Below are 22542 nucleotides of genomic sequence, written 5' to 3' on the forward strand. Positions count from 1 at the left end.
TGAACTGAATCACACTACAGTACTTACTAACAGAGTCCAGGAAAGCTTGTATACCCATTCACAATATTCTGGCTCATTGCTAAGTACAGTCACAGATAATCCCCCATCCAGAATCCAATAGCATTTTAATTTCCACATTTACCATTTTTAGCACTTAACACATGACAAGCAAAGAATCAATTAAACACTATTAATGGTCAGGTTGGGCTTGACAAAAACAGACTAGGATTGTGGGAAATATGCCAAACCACAAGAGCTACCTCAGTGGGTGCCGAGCATCCTCAGTATTCAGCAGATTCCTTCACTGTGTTAAAGGAGGGACAATTTATGTTGTGTTTGGCTACTTCAGTCATTTTGAAATGTTGGTACCCATGTTCATAGCACCATATCCATCCTATAAAGGAGCCTCATAAAAACAAGCAGCCCAATATTAAATGCTGATTGCTGCCAAGGTTAACATGAGACTAGATATTCAGCACCTGTACCAGAAAATGGCCAGTGCTAAATATCCGGCTTCAGCGCCAACTCAGAAACGCTATCTGATTGGCAGCCATATTCAGAAACCTAACTGGACAACTTGCCAGTTAAAGTCAAGAGCAATGTTAGGAAGTTCTACTTTACGGAGAGGGTGGTGGATGCCTGGAATGTGCTCCCGAGAGAGGTGGTGGAGAGGAAAACAGTGACTGAGTTCAAAGAAGCGTGGGATGAACAAAGAGGATCTAGAATCAGAAAATAATATTAAAAATTGAACTAAGGCCAGTACTGTGTCTGTATATGGCCGTTTGGTGGGGGATGGGCTGGAGAGGGCTTCAATGGCTGGGAGGGTGTAGATGGGCTGGAGTAGGTTTTGACGGAGATTTCGGCAGTTGGAACCCAAGCACAGCACCGGGTAGAGCTTTGGATTCTTGCCCAGAAATAGCTAAGAAGAAAAAATAAAAAAATTAAATTGAATCAGGTTGGGCAGACTGGATGGACCATTCGGGTCTTTATCTGCCATCATCTACTATGTTACTATGTTACTAAGACAGCCTTCTTGCTGTCCTATTTTTATCCAGTTTGTTATTCAGATAGCAGTCTGAATAGGGTCACTAACTGGATAACCTAGGATTCAAGGGCAAGTTGGATGCACACCTTCTTGCAAATCACATTGAGGGATACAAGTAAACAAGGTCTTCATCAAGGAACACCTACGTAGCCTCCACGTGTGCAGGTCGCTGGACTAGATGGACCTATGGTCTGATCCGGTGAAGGCATTTCTTATGTTCTTATGCCTAAGCTTCACCTATGGACCGTGATGGCACTATACAGATAGTACTAAGGCAGTCAAAGGGCATATTCAATGGCACTATCCCATTAGTGCAGACATGGGCAACTCCAGTCCTCGAGGGCCGGAATCCAATTGGGTTTTCAGGATTTCCCCAATGAATATTCATGAGATCTATTTGCATGCACTGCTTTCAATGCATATTCATTGGGGAAATCCTGTAAAACCGATTGGATTCTGGCCCTCGAGGACCTGAGTTGCCCATGTCTGCGTTAGTGTCACTGAATATCCCTCTTGCTGGCATTTATCTGGTTAGCAGAACCTGATAACTGGAAAACTGCATGCAAACATTGGCCCCAGAAAGATCAGAAGACATACGAGCAAGAGCAGATCAAAGGGCGCTGATTTTTTAAAGTTTACACAAGCATGCTTGTGTAAAACTGTTTAAAAATCAATACATAAAAGGGAGCTTTATTAAAAATGACAGAACAAACCATTGCATTTAAAGCATTTTTGTCCTTTCTGATCCAGTTTGGTAAGGCCTTTGATTGCGGTAGTCTTCTGTCTGGCATTTGATCTTCCCCTGTATGTACTCCAGAATAAAACAGCAAAGAGCATAATATAATGCTTGTTCCCTCAGTTCATTCTGTCCAAACTCATTTTTTCCACTGTAAGGGTATCCTGTTTTCCTGAACTACTCATTCAAACACAGAGTTCTTTTCTTTCATGCAGCTGCAACAGAACACTTAGCAGTGTCAAGGAAATGCATTAAACTGTACTTCCATACTAGAGAATAACACGGGGACAAATTTTCCCTCTCCCCATGGGAACTCATTTTCCTGTCCCTGCCCCATTCCTGCAAGCTCTGTCCTCATCTGCACAAGCCTCAAACACTTAAAAAAATCATAAGTGTTCGAGGCTTGTGCAGTTTATGTCAGAGCTTACAGGAATGGGACAAGGACAGGGACAACAACAAAACTCGCGGGGACAGGGACAAATCTGTCCCCATGTCATTCTCTAATCCAAAAGTTTGTGTTCAGTCACCTCTGTGAATAATTCTTACGTTGCCATAATGAAAAGTCTCTCAAACTACAGAGAATCCAGTTTTCAACATGACCACTACAGTTACCAAAGAGATCCTCCCCCCTCCAAAAAAAATTTGTAAAATAAATAGAGAATAGCTCATCCCATTTCATAGTTTTTTGTTCTTAAGTAGTTATATTACATTTTCCAGTTTGCGCTAAAAAAAAATAGGTTTCATCACCTGGATATAAATTTCCTAATGGGACAAGGCAAACCATGTAAGAATTTAGCTGATTTAGCTGGAAATATTTCATAATTCAAAAACACAACAATTCTGCGGTTATTTAAGCTTTTATCTTTTGAAAAAGAGATTATAAATCTGTGCCTGAGTAATGATGTTATGAACAAAGCCTCTTGCTTCTGAAAGCTAGACACAAATGCCTGACAAGTAGCTTATTTGCTACTCTTTACAACTATGCCACATGCAGATCAAAGCAGTGAACATGCCAAACATTCATAAATAAACCCCCTCTCCCCCTTCCTCTAGTCATTATTATGTTATCAAAATATAGCTGCAGGCAATCGCAACTTTTAGCATACTTGTGTAAAGTGCCTGCTCTTAACACAGCAAGGGGCTCTTATAGCAAACTGTGGTAAAAAGTGGCCTTACTCATTCCCATGTGTTAAGGCAGTTTTTTTTGCCAGGGTAAAATAGAAACATAGAAAATGACGGCAGAAAAGGGCTATAGCCCACCAAGTCTGCCCATTCCAAATACCCGCCCCCCCTGACTTTACTCCCTTAGAGATCCCATGTGAATATCCCATTTTCTCTTAAAATCTGACACGCTGCTGGCCTCAATCACCTGCAGTGGGAGTTTGTTCCAATGATCCACCACTCTTTCGGTGAAGAAGTACTTTCTGGAGTCGCTATGAAACTTACCTCCCCTGATTTTCAGCGGATGCCCTCTGGTGGTCGAGGGTCCCATGAGACAGAAGATATCATCTTCCGACTCGATACGGCCCGTGATGTACTTAAACGTTTCAATCATGTCTCCCCTCTCTCTTCGTTCCTCAAGTGAGTACAGCTGCAATTTATTCAGCTTTTCTTCATACGTGAGATCCTTGAGCTCCAAGACCATCCTAGTGGCCATGGCCTTGGGGCTCAAGGATCTCACATATGAAGAAAGGCTGAATAAATTGCAGCTGTACTCACTTGAGGAACGAAGAGAGAGGAGAGACATGATTGAAACGTCGATTTTTCTATTTTCCCCATTAATAGCCCCACACTAATTGTCCCATTAGCATGTGACCATCGTTGGTGTATCAATTGTCCTTCTGAGATAACTTGATTTTTTCATCTAATCTAATCTAATCTTCCATTTGTGAGTCGCACAAACCTATACAAGCTCTTTGGACATGTTTAATTTCTCATTTTGCACCGCACAGAGCCTGTTTTTGCAATTCAGGGGTGTTTTTTTTATGCCAATGAGGTTTAGCCTGAACACCTCAACACCACTTTGTGGATGGTGGGAAGGTTTGTCATCTGAGGCTTTTTCCACCTCTGGAGTTATATTTCAGGCCTGTTGGTGAAGATTTTATATACCTCCTGCATTGTCTTTGTGAAGAGTTATTTATTAATATTAAAGCACACCATGCAATGATCACTGGATGTCAGATGATCACTCACTATAACATCAGAAACATTTTCCCCAACTGCTGGAACAGTTCTCCTTGTAGAGAATCCAGGATTTCCCTACTTCTAGAAGACCATACAATAGGGATACCCCAATCAACATCTGGCATGTTAAAATGATCTATTAGTAATACTTCCCCTTTTACAACTATATTTTGAATGTTTACTATTAAATCCCTGTCTACTTCTTCTGTCTGTGAAGGAGGCCCATATATCATACTAATGTAAACACATTTTTCATTCCCTCTTTCCATCTTGACCTACAGTGCCTCTTCCTTACCCTGTAGATCCTGCAATTGTGTAGCTTTAAAATGATCTTTAACATATAACGTCACTCCCCCTCCTTTTCTTCCTACTCAGTCTTTCCTGAACAGATTATAGCCCAGTATAACCATATCCCAGTCATGGCTCTCTGTGAACCACGTCTCCATGATTGCCACTAAATCCAACTCAGCCTCTTGTTTCCCATACTTTGAGCATTAGTATATACTGCTTTCTAGACACTGCTCCTTTTCCCCATTTGTGTAGAAGTATTTAGTGATTCACTTAACTAATGGCTCTTCAGTAGGTTAGCCAGTCTGCTGCTGAAGACACTTCTTCCCTTCTTTGATAGATGCACACCATCCCTGCTCAGCAGCCCTTGGAAGATCATCCCATGATTCAGGAAGCCTAAATGCTCTTGATGATACCATACATGCATTCATCTTCAGGATGCGAGCTTCTCTGCCTTGGCCTTTACCCTTGATAGGGATAGGGAGGATCGATGAGAATATCACCTGTGCACCTGACTGCTTCACCTTCTCTTTCAGAGCCACAAAGTTGCTTTTGGTATGTTCAGAGGAGTACCTAGCAGAATCGTTAATGCCAACATGAATGACCAGCATCATATAATAGTCATTAGGCTTGATAAGTCTTGGCAAACTCTCCATAACATCTTGGATTTTGATACCACATAGACAGCACACCTCTAGGGACATCATGTCTGGTCTGCAGATTGACCCCTCTTTACCCCTCAGAAGGGAATCACCCAACTAACACTACCTAATGCCTCCTAGTAGTCATGGATCCAGCAACTTTGGGGATTTTGAGATTGAGCCCCTTCCTCTCCCTGGGATGCTCTCATCTACTTCACTTCCAGGGCTGCATACTGGTTCTTCAATTCAGGGATGGCTCCCTGGAATCTAACTCAAACGTTGAAACATTACATATCTCTTAGATGAGGGGGTCCCCAAAGTCCCTCCTTGAGGGCTGAATCCAGTCGGGTTTTCAGGATTTCCCCAATGAATATGCATGAGATCTATGTACATGCACTGCTTTCAATGCATATTCATTGGGGAAATCCTGAAAACCCGACTGGATTTGGCCCTCAAGGAGGGACTTTGGGGACCCCTGTCTTAGATCGTTGAGATCTTAATCTGCAATGAGATTACCAATTGAAGCACATGGGGAGACACACTATAGCAGGGATCTCAAAGTCCCTCCTTGAGGGCCGCAATCCAGTCGGGGTTTCAGGATTTCCCCAATGAATATGCATTGAAAGCGGTGCATGCACATAGATCTCATGCATATACATTGGGGAAATCCTGAAAACCCGACTGGATTGCGGCCCTCAAGGAGGGACTTTGAGACTCCTGCATAGGAAGACACAAACATCAGCTATTTCAGTAGCTTTTTAGAGCTTTGAAAGTGCAAACTTTTATCTGCTGTATGCTATTTTTAGCAGAGACATTTAGGACTGGTAGGAAAGAGTTTTATGACAGTGTTCTGTTGTGTTTGTATGTATTCAAATATGTGTGTTATATTGTTATCCGCTTAGTAATTAAGCAGAGAAGAAATTTTTAAAATAAATAAATATTGATCCTGCTGTGTCCCGTAATCTGTGTCCAGCAGTCCTACCTCAGCACAGCCTCTTCTTTCCCACTGCTGGAAATCTTTGATGCCTCATGAAGCATTTCCTTGATGTGCCGCTCTCATTCTCACAGATGCATCTCAGTCTTGCCAACTCCTCTCTCGGTCCCTTTGCTTCCTTCATGAGGGATTCAAGCTGAAAAGACAGCTTGCACATGGAACCACTCCCTCTGCTTGGGTAACATTTTCTATCTGCACAGAGTCAAAGCTGTAACCTGAGCAACAGCTTTGGTGACCCAATGTTTCCCAGCCATACTGTGCTGCTCAAGGGGCTGCCACTGTGGTAGGAGCTGCCTTCCCTTTGCTCCCTGGCTCTGCATATCACCTCCATTGCTGTATAGTCAACATCAGATCAAATAGCAGAATTTTCTACAATGATGCATTTTATTTAGTCTAGCTTTCAGCCACAGATGCTATCCCTTATTATTCAAGTCAGTTCTAGTCTCTCTGTCTCTGATTCTTTACCATCCTAGACAGATTAGCATATACTGTAAGCTCCTGCCTGTATAATTTTATTGTAACCATATTTGATAACATGCTTCACAAACAAAAGATTGAAGTACGGTACAAAACTAAACTATTAAAGATCTTCTACATATAATATTGTATATAATACATATAATATGGTTACATAAAATATTGTAACCATATTTGATAACATGCTTTACAAACAAAAGATTGAAGTACGGTACAAACCTAAAATATCAAAGAATTTCTACATATAATAATCACCCAAAGACCTTAATAAAAAAAATAACAAAACACAAATCTTCAACTTCTTCCTTTATGCAGATTGTCCTGACCTCTTTACTGTACTTTTTTGCTCTGATTGTGCCTTTTCTCTGATTACTCCATCTTTCGCTGATTGTACCATTTTCGCTGATTGTACCATATTCCCTGATTGTACCTTTTTCTCTGGCACATAGTTTCTCTGACTGTACCATTGTAACCTTCGCTGATTGTCCAGCCCTTCTTCACTGTAAACCGCTTCGAACTACTATGGCTTTGGCGGTATATAAGAAATAAATTATTATTATTATTAAAAGTAGAATACACTTTCTCCAGGCACAAATCCAATGGTTCCACAATTTGAGACCTATAACTGAGGAAACACTTTGATAAGTGGATTGCAATTTTAGCTTACTAGGAAGTTGAAGCAAAGTTGTAGTGAACAAAGCAATACATGTATCAATTTGCATATGTGAATAGCACATCTCAAATATATTGGGCCATCACAAAACAAAAATTGGAAGATCAAACACAGTGGCTTAATTTTCATTCGAAATTTCACAGGTAACCAGAGGAGTTTTGCCAGAACAGGTGTGATGTGATCAGAAGATTTTAAATACAATAGCAACCAAGATGTTGCATTTTGATCCAACTGGAGACATCTTAGCTGATACAATAAAGTCTATTACAGAAGTCTAGGCAAGACATAATAAATGCATGGACTAGTTTTGTACTCTAAACTACCAAAACTAGTAGGCACTCTCTAAAGTTGAAAGGGGATAGATTCCGTACAAACGTAAGGAAGTTCTTCTTCACCCAGAGAGTGGTGGAAAGCTGGAATGCTCTTCCGGAGTCTGTAGTAGGGGAAAACACCCTCCAGGATTTCAAGACTAAGCTGGACAAGTTCCTGCTGCATGTGGAGGACCAATGGGAAAGAGCAGGAGAAATGCCTGACCTGGGAGGGAGGGTGAGCTAGCTGGTGCAATGTCAGACTCAGGCGTAGAGGCAGAACGGATGGTGCAACTTCAGGAGTGGGACCCTGGGCTTGCTGAATGGTAGTTATGCCCCTGGGAACATGTGGTAAAAGAGCATAAATTCAAAATGACACATCTTTTAACATTTTGCCCTTGCTGATTACCATGCCCCTAAATAGCTTGTTATGGACTTACCAGTACATGGAAGCAATATACTTGCATAATACTATAAACTGTAAGTTTTGGTAATGTTAAATTGTGCTGTTGAGGGGAATCACATAGACCCCTGTATGAAAACTCAGTGCTGCATGGCTGGGGAAGGGGAGTTAGAAATTTCATGCTATTCTAATGGTCTCACAGAGGTTTGGTTCACTACACAGAATGACATTCAAACCATATGAGAAACCAGGAACTATTACTATTTATATTTAAAGTCTAAAGGCTTCCTGCCAGTGGCGTAGCCAGACAGCCAATTTTGGATGGGCCTCTCCCTCCCTTACTACTTATCATTTCTATTGTGCTGCTAGACATACATAGTGCCAGTGGCGTACCTAGGGGGGGGCGGGGGGGGCGGGCCACCCCGGGTACCAGCCCTGAGGGGGTGTTCCCGGCCTTGCCGCTCAGTCTACCCCCACGCCCGAAGGACCGCTCGCCCCACTGACCTTCCAGCACACCTATGAAGCAGCCCGCAGCAGGATCGCGACGTCAGCAATCCCTCAGCTGCTTGGGCGCTGCTTCCTGCGCCGCGGTCCCGTCCCTCCTCTGACATCAGAGGAGGGGGCGGGACCGCGGCGCAGGAAGCAGCGCCCAAGCAGCTGAGGGATTGCTGACGTCGCGATCCTGCTGCGGGCTGCTTCATAGGTGTGCTGGAAGGTCAGTGGGGCGAGCGGTCCTTCGGGCGTGGGGGAGGCAGTAGCTTAAGGTAGCCCGGCGCAGGAAGCAGCTCCTAAGCAGCGCAAAGATAGCTGACGTCGCGATCCTGCTGCGGCTGCTTCATAGGTAGTGCGGGGAGGCCAGGGGGGCGAATGGTCCTTCGGGGTGGGTCGGGGCATCAGGCCTTCAGGGTGGGGCGGGCGGGCGGGCAGGCAGACTTTCAAGGGGGAGGGGGGGTGACAGGCAGGCAGGCAGGCCTTCAAGGGGGGGTGCAGGTCTTCGGGGGGGGGTGCAGACCTTCAAGGGGGTGCAGGCCTTCAAGGGGGGGACAGGCAGGCAGGCCTTCAAGGGGGGGGACAGGCCTACAAGGGGGGGGGACAGGCCTTCAAGGGGGTGCAGGCCTTTGGGGGGGTGCCAACCTTCAAGGGGGGGTGCAGGCCTTCAAGGGGGGGGACAGGCCTTCAAGGGGGGACAAGCAGGCAAGCCTTCAAGGGGGGACAGGCCTACAAGGGGGTGGGACAGGCCTTCAAGGGGGTGCAGGCCTTTGGGGGGGTGCCAACCTTCAAGGGGGGGACAGGCCTTCAAGGGGGGACAAGCAGGCAGGCCTTCAAGGGGGGGACAGGCCTACAAGGGGGTGGGACAGGCAGACCTTTAAGGGGGGACAGGCCTACAAGGGGGTGGGACAGGCAGACCTTTAAGGGGGGATAGGCCTTCAAGGGGGGACAAGCAGGCAGGCCTTCAAGGGGGGGTCAGGCCTTCAAGGGGGGGGGACAGGCCTTCGGGGGTGCAGGCCTTCGGGGTGGGTGCAGGCCTTCGGGGTGGGTGCAGGCATTCGGGGTGGGTGCAGGCCTTCGGGATGGGTGCAGGCCTTCAGGGGGGGACAGACCTTCGGGTGGGGGGTAAAGTCCTTCGGGGGGTGCAGGTCTTCAGGGGTGGGGTGTAGCCCTTCTGAGGGGGGACAGACCTTCGGGGGAGGGGGGTCCTGGTGTAAAAGTACACAGAGGGAGAGAGGGAAGGGGGGGTTCAAAGATACGTGCATATGCCAGACTTTGGGGGTTAGAAATAATGGGTCTAAAAACAGAGGAGTGGGAGAGAGATGGTGCATAATGGGATTTAGGGAGGGAAGGAACAGAAAGGGAGAGAACTTGGAAACAGGGGATGGTGTGGAGGGGGGATAGAGATACTGGATAGGAGGATAGTTGGGAACAGAAAGGGAGAGATGGTGGATCCTGGGGTGGTGAGGAGTTGAGAAAAGGTGAATCTGTGGATGGAGACAAAAAAAAGGAAAGATGCCAGATCTCCGGGAGAGGGAAGGGAAACGGAAGGGGAGAACAGAGATGGCAGACGGATGGTTAGCACGGAGAAAGGAGACCCTGGCAAGCAAGACAACAAGAGCCTGGGACCAACAAGATTTGAATATTGATCAGAGAACAAAAGGTAGAAAAAATAATTTTATTTTCTGTTTTGTGATTACAATATGTTAGATTTAAAAAGTGTACATGAGACAGCTTGAAATGGGAACTTTTCTATTTTTGTGAATGGCAAGGCTGAGTTCAGTTAAAATATATGCTTTATAAGAAAATATAATAATGTGTTTTATAAAGTTTATAAGCATTGCTGGCATACTCGGTGAGGTGTTCCTAGTGTTGGTGGTGGTGGTAGCATGTCAGTGTGTTGAGAGGAAGAGGTAGTCTGGGAAATTCTGCTGAGCAAACTCTGGGCCCATTTCCACCCCCAGTTAGTCCACTCCACTCAACTGGTTCACACACTGAGTGGGTCTTTGGGTGTTATTTCTGGGTAGTTGTTTTAGAATCTCTTCCAGTGGTTTGTCAGTATCTCCTTCTGGTCCAAGGAAGGAAACTTTGTCAACCTTAGCATTGACCTTCAGAATATGTTTGTAACAGCGCTGCTTGTGTGGCATTAGGCTATGTAGTGATCGAAAGAAAAAAACAGACCTTTGCACATTTTTGCACTATATGGTGGGTGTATGAGGAGATTCATTTCCTGCACAGTTAAGTCCATGTGAAGTTACCTTGTGCTGTATTTGACATCTAGCAAGGTCTCTGTTTGGAAGGAAAGATCTAAGCTTAAAAATGAAGTGGCCAGAAGTTATGTTAAAAGTAGATAGCGTAGCTGGTTTTAAGAAAGGTTTGGACAAATTCCTGGAGGAAAAGTCCATTGTCTGTTATTAAGACATGGGGGAAGCGTCTGCTTGCCCTGGATTGGTGCACTCAGCAGCAACAAATACTAGTTTTGGCTGGCTCTTTCCCCGCATTTCTCCTCTCTTCCCCACGATTTAATATCCAGTTCAGGCAGTAAGTAAATGCATCGGCAGGGGGGGTCTGGTAAGTCTTGGGGGCTGGGGATGGAAGGTGAGAATCAGTTCTGTAGGCTATCAGAAATTTGCTTAATTATCTACTCACACAGAAAAGCAGTAAAGTCAATAGGTTCTCTGAGTGGGAACAACCTGTTTGATCTTGCACTCTTGTGATTGACCAATTGTTTATCACTGTTTAATTTATCACATTGATTAATTTGAGCACACCTGAGGTGTCCTATGATGGTGTGCACTGCAGGCAGAGGAGCCTTATTGTGTAAAGCACTGGAGAATTCTCTCCTCTCGCTTACCTCTCACGCTGAGGACACCCTGCTTCAGTATAATCATTTATATGATTTATCTTATAAACATTATTACGTGGTCTTTTCCTCAAGTGCTGAGACATCAGGTTGTTCCCACTTGGAGAACCTATTGACTTTTACTGCTTTTCTGTGTGGCTTTAACATTTTTGCTATTCAGTATACCTAAACTATTATTCAGTAGAAAAAATATGGTTTGTTCAATCAAATCCTGTGTGGACATTGGACTTCTATGAGTGAATGTACTGCTTGATTGAACAAACTAAATTTTTTCTACTGAATAATAGTCTAGGTACAATGAAAGTAAATAGCAAAAATGTTTGAGTAGATAATTAAGGAAATCTTTTTCATATTGCTTGCTTATGGACTGGGAAAAAAGACTGTTCAAGCAAATGTCTCCAGAACTGCTTTAATGGAAAAATGTGATTTTTTTTTTTTTAAGTACTTTGTGAAATTTATTGTTGTTGTGAAATTTATTGTTATACTTTGTTTAAACTTAAAAAGCGGTGTCATTAACAGTGAATCTAATCGAAAAATCGATTCAACAGGGTGAATCGAATCGAATGAAATATTTTTCTCTGAATCGGGCAGCACTATTGGCTACCATGAGAATGGGCTACTGGGCATGATGGACCATTGGTGTGACCCAGTTAGGCTATTCTTATGTTATGTTCTCATCTGTAGGGGCCTTTGTTTTCACTTCTTATTTTAATGTATTTTTTTCCTGGGAACTTATCAGTGTTTTTTTATAATGGGAACAAAAATGGAAGAGAATTAATGTGTGTGGAATGGGGGGGTAACTAATTTCTTCAGCTAAATAATTCAATCCACTTCAAACAGACATAGGAGAACTCACACACCATTCACACACCCTCCAACCAAAAACGTCAAAAGAAAAAAAACTGTTCGACAACCTCCTAGCCATTCGAGCTGCAACACTTGACCCCCAACTCTACAACCTATTGACCTCGACCACAAACTACAAAACCTTAAAAAAAGAAATAAAAACCCTTCTATTCAAAAAACACATAAAACCAAACTAACATAATCAGAACTGTCCCAAGCATCACCTGCAACTACTCCATATGTACTTCTGATGTCATGACAATTCAGACATAATTTATGTTATGTTATGTTTGGAATAATGGTTACATAAATGAGGTTCAATAAAAGAAAATTTTCACTGCCTGTTTCTATTCTGACCATTTATTCCATTTCATGGTTATTGCAAAAAAAAAAAAAAAAAAATTTTTCCATGAGGGGGGGGGGGGGGTGTCAAAAAATGATGGGCCCCGGGTGCCACATACCCTAGGTACGCCACTGCATAGTGCTGTACATTAAACATTCAAGATGTTATTTCTATTCATTCAAATCAAAGATTAATTTGCTGCTGCAAATGTTTTAAGTCTCAGATTTGGATGAACTAAGTCCCAAATGACAAAGAAATATATCTGTTCAAAATCCATTGGTATTTAGTACTTATTCTCTACCAGCTATACTTACTACGTAAACAAGCCAAGTTTTAATAAGTCCCAAGAGAAAGTTGGGGGTATTGACTCACCTCTTTGTTTGAAATGTGGCCGGGACCCCCAATACCTTTGCTCATTCCTTTTGGGACTGTTGGACTGTCGCACAACTGGTTTTAGACCTGCTGGAGGCCTTTTGGGGTCTTCCTAAGGGGGGACCCCTCTGGTGTCGTAAGGTGTGTCTTCTTGCTTGCAAATGCATTTTGTAAAGCTGGACTGCTTCTGAGCCACCCTCCTTTTGGACCTGTAGATCTTTGGTGCATAATTTGGCCACTTGGGAGGCTCGAGAGGCAATTGGCCGCCCTCGCTGCAGACGTAGCTTTTTGCTAATTTGGGGAGTCTATTTGGCTTCCCTATCTCCTAGAGGACGTAGTCTCCTTTTGAACCGTCTTGCTTAGCTTTGTAGCTAAGCCCCATGCTAGCTACCGGTATCGGTCGCTGCAGGGTTTTTTTTTTTTTTTTTTCTTTCTTTCTTTTGGGGAGGAGTCCTCTTCTAATAGATCCCAGGGGCCACAAGAGTACGGGCCTTTGGGATCTTAGTGACCTCTTGGTCATCTTCAGTGTGTTTCTCTGGGGAGGGGAGAGGGGTTAGTGTTTGGGGGTTTTGTTGGTTAGGTGGGGTTTGGGAACTGGGGGGGGGGAATTGCTGCTTTTGTTTTCTTGTTTATCCTCAAATGTTGTATTGTTGGATGCTGATTCGTTGGATTTTATTCTGTTCTTTGATGTTTATTGATTAGCATTCACAATAAAAAAGATTTGAACATAAGTCCCAAAAGTTTGGTTTTCTTAGGAATAATGATTAAATCTTTGAGCGATTTGCTTGAAGGAGTAAACTCAGTTGAGCTGTGCAAAACCCATGTTATTATCCCTTGGCAGATTTTTCAAAGTTCTGCAGTAGAGTTTGCAAAATCTGTGGCAATTATAGGCAAGTTTTCATAATGTGTATATTAAGTCATTTCTTGCATTTCTTGTGTGACCAGTTACTTCATGTGGGTCTTTTAGGGGAAAAAGGATCTTAACAACTGATGCTAGAAAAGGGGGAAAGAAGGGTTACATTTATCTGCTCCTATTTCAATTGATAACATTCCACTTAAACCAACCACTACTATAAAAATTTTAGGTGTGCTAATCGACCATAAGCTCACATTCCGCTCACAAATTAGTGCTCTAGTTAAAAACTGTTTTTATAAATTAAGGATGATTAGATCTTTGGCCCCCCTTCTCGATGCCAAATCCCTTACTACATTAATTCACTCCCTTGTGATATCCAAATTGGATTACTGTATTTCTCTACTAAAAGGGATAAATCTAAAGGATATAAAACGTTTACAATTGATTCAAAATACAGCTATCAAACTTATATCAGGTTCAAATAAATATGATCAGGTCACTCCTCTTCTACAAAAGGCCCACTGGTTACCCGTCATATATAGAATAACATTTAAAATAGCACTTCTAACCTTCAAAACAATACAAACACATGTCCCAGCATTTATTGACAGACTTCTTATTCCATATGACCCTCCGAGAGCTCTAAGATCCACCTCACAGCATACTCTTAATATCCCATCCTTAAGAATAATAGGTACTCGACGTAATACAATCTTTTCAGTAACCGCCCCCACGATTTGGAATTCTCTTCCTTTATATATATATACGATCTGAACACAATTTACAGAAATTTAAAAATAGTTTAAAATGTTTCTTTTTTAAAGATGCCTACAATTGACTATTCGTTTCAAGTCCAGTTACTCTTGATTTTTCCCATCCCATTGTTCTTTCCTTTGCCGTATCTTTTCTTAATAAATATTGTAGTTCTCCCCCCCCTTTTTCCTATTGTGTCCTTGTAGATTATTAACAAAAAAAACAACAAAAAAACCCAAACAAACCCCCGAAGTATGTTAAGATTGTTCGTCTCTGTGTACTTTTGTTAATGTTTTAATTATTATTGTACAACGCTTAGTATTTTGGATAGGTGTTTAATCAAATAATCAAATAAACTTGAAACTTGAAACTAGAACAGATTTGGAGAATGGGAAAAGAGGGGAAGATCTCAGCTGAGTGAGAGTGGCTCTCATAAGAAGTTGCAGGAAAGAGGGAGAGGAAGACAGGGAGAATCAGAGAGAAGGTAGACAAAGGGGAGGGAAGAGTGATGGGATAGGAGGGGGCAGAAGGGATCCAAAATTAGGAACGTGATACTATAGTAATGTACAATCTACTCACATCCATTCTCCCTGCACTGATATTTTCACTCTCCCCAAGCTCCTCCCAACCCATCACAATTACCTTCATATAAGGTGCAGCAGCCATTCTTACAAGCTGCCAGCAGTGGTCCCAAAGCTTTCCCTCTGCCGCAACTTCCTGTTTCCACCTGGGTGGATCATGGCAGAAGGAAAGCTTCCCATCCACCCCCAGTCCATGCAGCTTCTCTTATTTCCTCCCTTCCAACCCCCATAGCCTGTTTAGTCTCTCTCTTCTGGCCTCCATCAGCGGGTTCTACATGCTGCCGGTGGCTGATCCAAAAGCCTTCCTTTTGACGCGAAACACAAACGTATCAGTGGGAAGGCTTCTGGGTCAGCTGCTAGCAGCATGTAAGAGCCACTGTTGGCAGACTGTAGCTACTGGGTGGACAAGCCTGAGCCCAAAGTGGGCAAGCCAGGCCCGTCTAGGCCTGCCCAGGTCTATGCCCCTCCTTCCTGCCAGTGGCGTACCTAGCATATGTGACACCCGGGGCCCATCATTTTTTTTGACACCCCCCATCTATATGAAAAATATGATTTTTAGTAACAATCCACATATCGCACAACAAGAGTGTACCTAGGAAAAGGCAGCATCTTAAACACTGCAGTGAACACCAACAAGCCAGATCCCGCACAGTCAATTGATCCTGCAGTCAGTGCCAACTGAAAACTATGTTCTTTTCATACACACAGAACAGAGATACACCCTCACCCAATATGGAATAATCACAAACTAAAAATAGAAATATGTAGACAAAAGTTAAACTGAACCGCCAAAAAACCATACTCTGCATACAATGCAACACCACAAAAACAGTAACACATGTCTTCTAATACTGTGCAAAATATAAAGACAGTAGATGCAAATTTGAAAAAACTGATATATAACAATCACCACTTTACAAATTAACAAATAAAAATAAAGCAAATAATGAGAAATAAGAAAATACCATTTTATTGGACTAATCCCCATAAGCTCGGTTCCCATCCCTGCAAATCACCTGATTCTATCCATACAAGCCTTGAATTGTTTTATATTGAACTTATTATATTAAAGTATAAAAAGAAACAATATTCTGTACAATTGTCAATTTATAAATCAGCGTCTTCTCCCCTCTCTTCCCTATTTCCCTTCAGCGTCCTCAGCCCACTCTCTCTCCACTTTCCTTCAGCACACGCACATAAAAACAAGCAAGTAATTTTATATAATTTTCATTCTATTCATTCATAGAAATTAAAGTCTAAATAATGCAGTCACATAACAAAACATGATTTTACAAAAATAATTCCCTGCACAGTCAAGCCTGCAAGGATTACTAGATGTCTTTCAGCAGCTCCCTTCCCTCCCTCCCCCTTACCTTTGTGGCCAAGTCAAAATGATCTACCAACAATAAAATTTTTAAAACACAAAGCACACTGTATGCAGAGAAAATGTTAATTATCATTTATATTCCGCGGGTTTTCAAAGAGGTCAAGGCAGATGATTTTATGCAATGTCACCTCAGTAACAACTATATAAAAATAGACAAATATACCCCCTCCCTTTTTACTAAACTGCGATAGTGGTTTTTAGCGCAGGGAGCTGCGCTAAATACCCCACACTGCTCTCGACGCTCATAGGCTCACTGCGCTAAAAACCATAGGGGGCCATAGTGCAAAATATAGACAGCATATATAAATTCTCAAAATGGACACATTTTGATCACTAAGTTAAAAATAAAATCATTTTTCCTACTTTGTTTGGTAATTTCATCAGTCTCTGGTTGCACTTTATTCTTCTGACTGTGCATCCAATATTTCTTCCCTTCCTCCAGACTTCATTCCCTCCCCCGTTTTCTTTGTTTCAACCTGCCCCCTTCTTTCTTTCTCTCTCTATGCCCTCTTTCTTTCTGTATGTCTGTCTTTCTCTCTCTCTGTGTCCCATTTCTGTCTTTCTTTCTTTCACCCTGTCCCATTCTTTCCCTCTCTCTCCTTGCCCCATTTCTTTCTTTCACCTTGCCCCCTTCTTTCTTTCTCTCTCTATGCCCCCTTTCTTTCTCTATGTCTGTCTTTCTCTCTCTCTCTCCGTGCCCCATTTTTTTTTCTTTCTTTCTTTTGTTTCACCCTGCCCCCTTTCTTTCTTTCTTTCTCCCTGCCCTCCCTCATGCTACTGCCATTGGAAAACATGCTGCTGCCACCGCCGCCAGGGAAAGGCTGCCACTGCAGCCATCGGGAACAGGCCGGCGCCGAGTGCTCCCTCCCTGCTTTTCTTCCTCGTGGGGCCGACCAACTCTCGCCGCCCGACATCAATTCTAACATCAGAGAGGACGTTCCGGGCCAGCCAGGCAGCGATTGGAGAACGTCATCTCCGACGTCAGAATTGACGTCGGGTAGCGAGAGTTGGTCGGCCCCGTGGGGAAGAAAAGCAGGGGGAACTCGGTGCCGGCTTGTTCCCGATGGCGGAGTGGTAGCCTATTCCCCGGCGGCAGCCTATTCCCCAGTGGGTGGCCAGTTGTGCACTCGGGGCGGACTGCTCCCCCCCTTGGTACGCCACTGCTTCCTGCAGCTGTAAATCACAACTTGAACTCTGAATATATGGAAGAATCTGTAGATTTTGGGATTTTAGTTTTAATTACTTCTCTTTTCCAAATCTGAGTTCAAGGCAAGTTATAAACAGACACAATAGTTATTTCCCTGCCTATGTAGAGTTACAAAACTTAAGTTCTACCTGAGATAATGAGGGGGATTAACTTGTCCAAGGCTACATTTGAAGAAACAGGGTCTGAACCTAGGTTTCCTCGCTGATCTAAGCACATAAAACTGCTGGCAAATGTTGCAAACATTAAAGAAAATAATCTCTCACCATTCACCAAACCACACACAATGTGCCTCTTTAAACAATGTTAAACGTACAGGAACAGCCAATCCCAATTATAATGAGAAATGCAAGTGTGAGAGATCAGTATTCAAAAGTAACAAAGACTTCTTCTCAAAGGGCTAGAGGGCCACAAGTTTGTCACTGGCCTCTTGCCAGGAAGGGAAAGAGGCAGAAGGGACGTGGTTAGGGAACACCCTAATGTAACAAGAAGCTACTATTGGCATAGGGTGAAGTTTCAGTCCAAACCCTGACACACACTGCAGCTGGTGGGAGGCAGTAGTGAGGAAAAATATCTGCCGAGAGGCACTGTAATGCGTAGGCTTCCCCACCTTCACGAAAGAAAAGGCAAGTATGGGAAATCACCTGACTTGCTGACAAGCCCCTGAGGCTTCTCAGCATAACCAGAAGTGAAGCTCACTATGTGTCACGCTCTCAAATGTGCTGGCCATGTCAGAAGGATATAGGTGTGGTAAGTTCCAAAAGGGAAATGGGTCCCATACATCTTGGTTTCCTAATGAAATGTAGAGGGGAAGAGAATTTTCCTTTCCTCTGCCACAGCCTAAAACAGTAACATTAGCACCTAAAATCTGATACTATCAACAAGCAGCAGGCTGGTCATAACACAGTCACACAAGCTCCCGGTCATGAATGATGTTAAAAAATACGCAAGTTCAAAGGAGGGCCTTTCTGAAGAGGAAATAGGTCTCATTTATTCAAGTCTAAAAAAAATTCTACCCAAACAGCTTTCATTTTTTTTCAGCACCCCATAAGTAGGATCTTAAACAACCTGGGCCAATCAGAGCTGTAGGCCCCTCTCCAGTGCATCCCAGGATACACCAGGGAGGGGAAGGCCCACCATTTTGAAGAGGTGGACCTGCTGACTGGAAGGAGTAGGCATCCCTCCGGCCAGCCATCGTTAACAAGGTAAGGGGGTCATGGGAGGCACAGGGGGATATCAGGAGGGTTGCATGGTGGTAGGAGGGAGTGGGCATCTTTCCTGCTGCCGGGGAGTTGTCATGGGGGCGTTGCTTGGCAGCAGGAGAGAGTGAGCATCTCTCCTGCTGCCAGGGTAGTGTTGTGGGGGCGTTGCTTGGTGGTGGGAAGGAGTGGGCATCTCTCCTGCTGCTGGGAGGGGGGGTGTCGTGGGGGGCATTGCTTGGCGACGGGAGGGAGTGGCATCTCTCCCGCTGTGTGTGTGTGTGGTTTAGCAGTGTCAGGTGACTGTGTGACGTGGCAGGAGAGAGTGGGTATCGCTTCTGCCAATCTTCAATTTGGGGTTTGTTTTTTTAAATTTTAATTTGCATGGAGTGGGGAGTCTAAGCTGTCAAACCTTACTTTCCTGTCAGTGCCTGAGCCAATCAGCACTAAGGCACTGATAAGAAAGCAAGGCAATGACAGCTCAGACCTGTCGGCAAATTTTGGCTGCAAATGTGACACAACGAAGTTAGAGAATCACTCGGCGATTATAGAGAATCACTCGGAGTGATCATTTTAACATTAATGACCTCATTGTACTATATTTGCATGGCAGTATCGGAGACTGCTAGAAAACTCAGAAAAGGCTTCGGTAAGCCATTTTGATAATCCGCTGCTAAAATACATGCATGCTAAACCAGCTGGAATAGGTTTAGTGAGCAAGTTACAGGCAGATTTTAGTTTTGAGAATCTGCCCTAAGTCAGGGGTGTCAAAGTCCCTCCTCGAGGGCCGCAATCCAGTCGGGTTTTCAGGATTTCCCCAATGAATATGCATGAGATCTATTAGCATACAAGGAAAGCAGTGCATGCAAATAGATCTCATGCATATTCATTGGGGAAATCCTGAAAACCCGACTGGATTGCGGCCCTTGAGGAGGGACTTTGATACCCTTGCTCTAATTGATCACATCAAGGGGCAGCTTTTGAGAATAGGGGATGGTAAATAACAGCTTTAGTCAAAGAAAAATAGATGCTGAAAGTCAGAGAATTATGAGTGTATACTTTTACCTACAGAGGTGAGTGATTTTCAAATAGCTTAATAACCTATTTACCTAGGTACCTTTAAAATAAATAGGAGGAAATATTTTTTTACTCAAGAAATAGTTAAACTCTAGAACTAGTTGCCAGAAGATGTGGTAAGAGCAGTTAGCATAAATGGGGTAAAAAAAAAAAATGGTTTGGACAAGTTCCTGGAGGAAAAGTCCATAGCCTGCTATTGAGACAGACATGGGGGAAGCCACTGCTTGCCCTGGAATTGATAGCATGGAATTTGCTACCATTTGGGTTCCTGCCAGATACTGTGACCTAGATTGGCTGCTGTTAGAAAACAGTATGCTGAGTTAGATGGACCATTGAGTTGACCCATTATGGCTGTTCTTATGTTCTTGGCCTTTGGAAAATGCCTTCACTGAGGATTGTTCTAGGAGGGGTTGGGGCTAGGTTGATCACAATTAAATTTAATTATCAAAATCTTAGGTGGGTGGCCATACAACTGAAGGCTTACCCAAGATGTCTAATATTGTTACATTGGCCCTGTGCCTTTCTAAAATTATTTTTGCTTCTTGCCCCAGTGCTTTGTCTTTAACATATGTGGCAAAATGGACATGTAATGTGATCACTACGAAAAAGGGGTGATAAGAGAGCAATGTTTCACTGAAAGTGTGGTTGATAAAAGGAATACCAATCCATAGATGGTGATGGTGGTGGGGGAAGGGAAAGCAAATATGATATTCTTATTCAAGAACGTACGAGATAAGCACAGAGTCCCAGCCATCAGATTAACAGAGTACAGAAGCCAGATTCTGCAGGGAGGTGTGATCATAGGATGGTCAGTGTAAAGGCCACTATCGTCCATCTGTCTGGTTAATGTCCTGCTTCTCCTTCTATCCTATCAAGCCAAATTGTCAACTTGTCTACAGCACACTTCACCACAGCAACACCGGCTAAAGACCATCTGACAACTACAACAGCTCATTCACAACTAATGCCAATGTATATAGGTGGGCTGGATGGGAAGGGTTTAAAATGGGGGGGGGGGGGAACCTCAAAGGTACAAATGAAAGCTCCAGCTGATACTACCTTAGTGGAAGCCAGCCCTAACTGACCTGGAAGCCCAAAACCTAACAAAGGAACTCTTCTTCTCTGGTTTGCCAAAATTAAAAAAATATACAGTATATATATTGTAAAATTATACAGGAAACCAAAAGGTTTTTTTAAAAAAATTAATTGCACACCTGATGGGACATATGCTCCAAACACAGTACAATGTATAAACTTCCTTTACAAAGGATACAAAACCAGACAATATCAAACAAAAAAACATAAACACAGGCATTCTTACAGGACAACAGTCCAGTTTTATTCTACAGAATTGCCATCTCTCCCAATTTCTTAAAAAGAAATTCAACCTTTTTTTCTAGATTTTACGCAAAAACTCTTTACTGCCATAGTTCCCACAGGAGTTTTCAAATGCTGGCCTAAGTAAACTTTGGGACACCCTCTGAGCCTGACCTGACTGCTTAGGTAATACAACAAAACAGATGTTATTTTCTCACTCAGCACAAACATTTCAATCAGAACAATTCAATAGCATACACACACACTGACCTGACATCTGTCCAGCATACTGTTTTCTTCTGGTAGGAGATAGCTCCAAAGGAGCACGTCCTTTTCACTGATGAAGCCATTAACTATTTCAGGTCCTGGGAAAGGAAACATGCCACTGTGTCTCCAGCTATGCTATCCATAGTACGTCTTGCAGTGGTGACTGCTTTGAAGGGCATGCAGAAACTGACTGCTCTATTCACCGTTAACATTCTGGCCAGCCGAGACATCAGGGCAGTGACTTATTTCCTCTGGGTTTTACTTTATTTATTTATTTTTATTTTGTGGCTTCCTGTTTCCTAAGGCCATCAGGCATCACTACCTCTCTCACATTTCCTGATTTCCAAGGGAGGTAGCAAATCTAATCTTGAAAGCAGAAATCTGTGGACTGTCCATTTTATTTTTCCTCTCATAAAGGGAATTTCCACCTTAGGTTTAGAAACCATGTTTCATGTGAAGGATAAAGCAGACTTTGAAAGACACGTTTATGTGGGTAAGAAAATGCATGTCGGTCTTGGCAAAGTGAATCCAGCTTACTTCAGTTTCACACTTTATAGAGGTTTCCATATTTTAAAAAATACAGCAATACAGTTGATATTTTAACCTTGGGACTGAATAAACATATCAGTGAAAGCAAGCAACATCTTAGAAAGGAATGTTTGTTACATGCAGCTATTGCAGAGAGAGAGAGAGAATTTCCACTGCTTTCTGTCATCACGCTGGCAGTCTATGAGAAAACTCTGCCAAACCCCACAAAACTGAATGCAACAAAACTTGGATTTCTTTTTGAAATGGTAATTTTGAAGGACAAGGAAGATGGAAGATTCTGCTAGGACATGACAACCTTCCCTCTTTATGGGTTCCTTTTACAAAGCTGTGGTAGAGGTTTCTTCTGCAAGCCGGCGAGGTAAATGCTCCGATGTTCGTAGCAATTCTATGAGGGTCAGAGCATTTACCTAAACTAAACTAAACCTTAAGTTTATATATCGCATCTTCTCCACAGATGTAGAGCTCGCATGGTTTACAAGAACTTAAATATAGGAAGAGCAGAATAAAGGGTTGGGGATGCGTAAAGGGGGGGGAAGAGAAAATTACATTTTTGTGAAAAGCCAAGTTTTCAGGTGCTTATGGAATAGTTGGAGGGAGTTCAGGTTCCGTAGTGGGACAGTAAGATTGTTACAAAGCCCTGTGATTTTGAAAAGGAGGGATTTTCCCAGTTTACCCGCTTAGATAATACCA

The 22542-nt window shown here is 43.1% G+C and overlaps 1 protein-coding gene across 1 annotated transcript in view; it reads right to left on the reverse strand.

Moving 5' to 3' along the window:
• Window positions 1-21465, reverse strand: part of LOC117367206 (SH3 domain-binding protein 2-like) — a 102092-nt gene extending 80627 nt beyond the window's left edge. The window contains exon 1 of the mRNA XM_033959606.1: window positions 21307-21465. Coding sequence (XP_033815497.1) covers window positions 21307-21386 — 80 coding nt within the window. The 5' untranslated portion in view covers window positions 21387-21465. The remainder of the gene's footprint in view (window positions 1-21306) is intronic.
• Between the last annotated feature and the right edge of the window lie 1077 nt (window positions 21466-22542).

The sequence above is a fragment of the Geotrypetes seraphini genome, chromosome 1 (assembly GCF_902459505.1).
Source record: "Geotrypetes seraphini chromosome 1, aGeoSer1.1, whole genome shotgun sequence".
In the NCBI taxonomy this organism is placed as follows: Eukaryota; Metazoa; Chordata; class Amphibia; order Gymnophiona; family Dermophiidae; genus Geotrypetes; species Geotrypetes seraphini.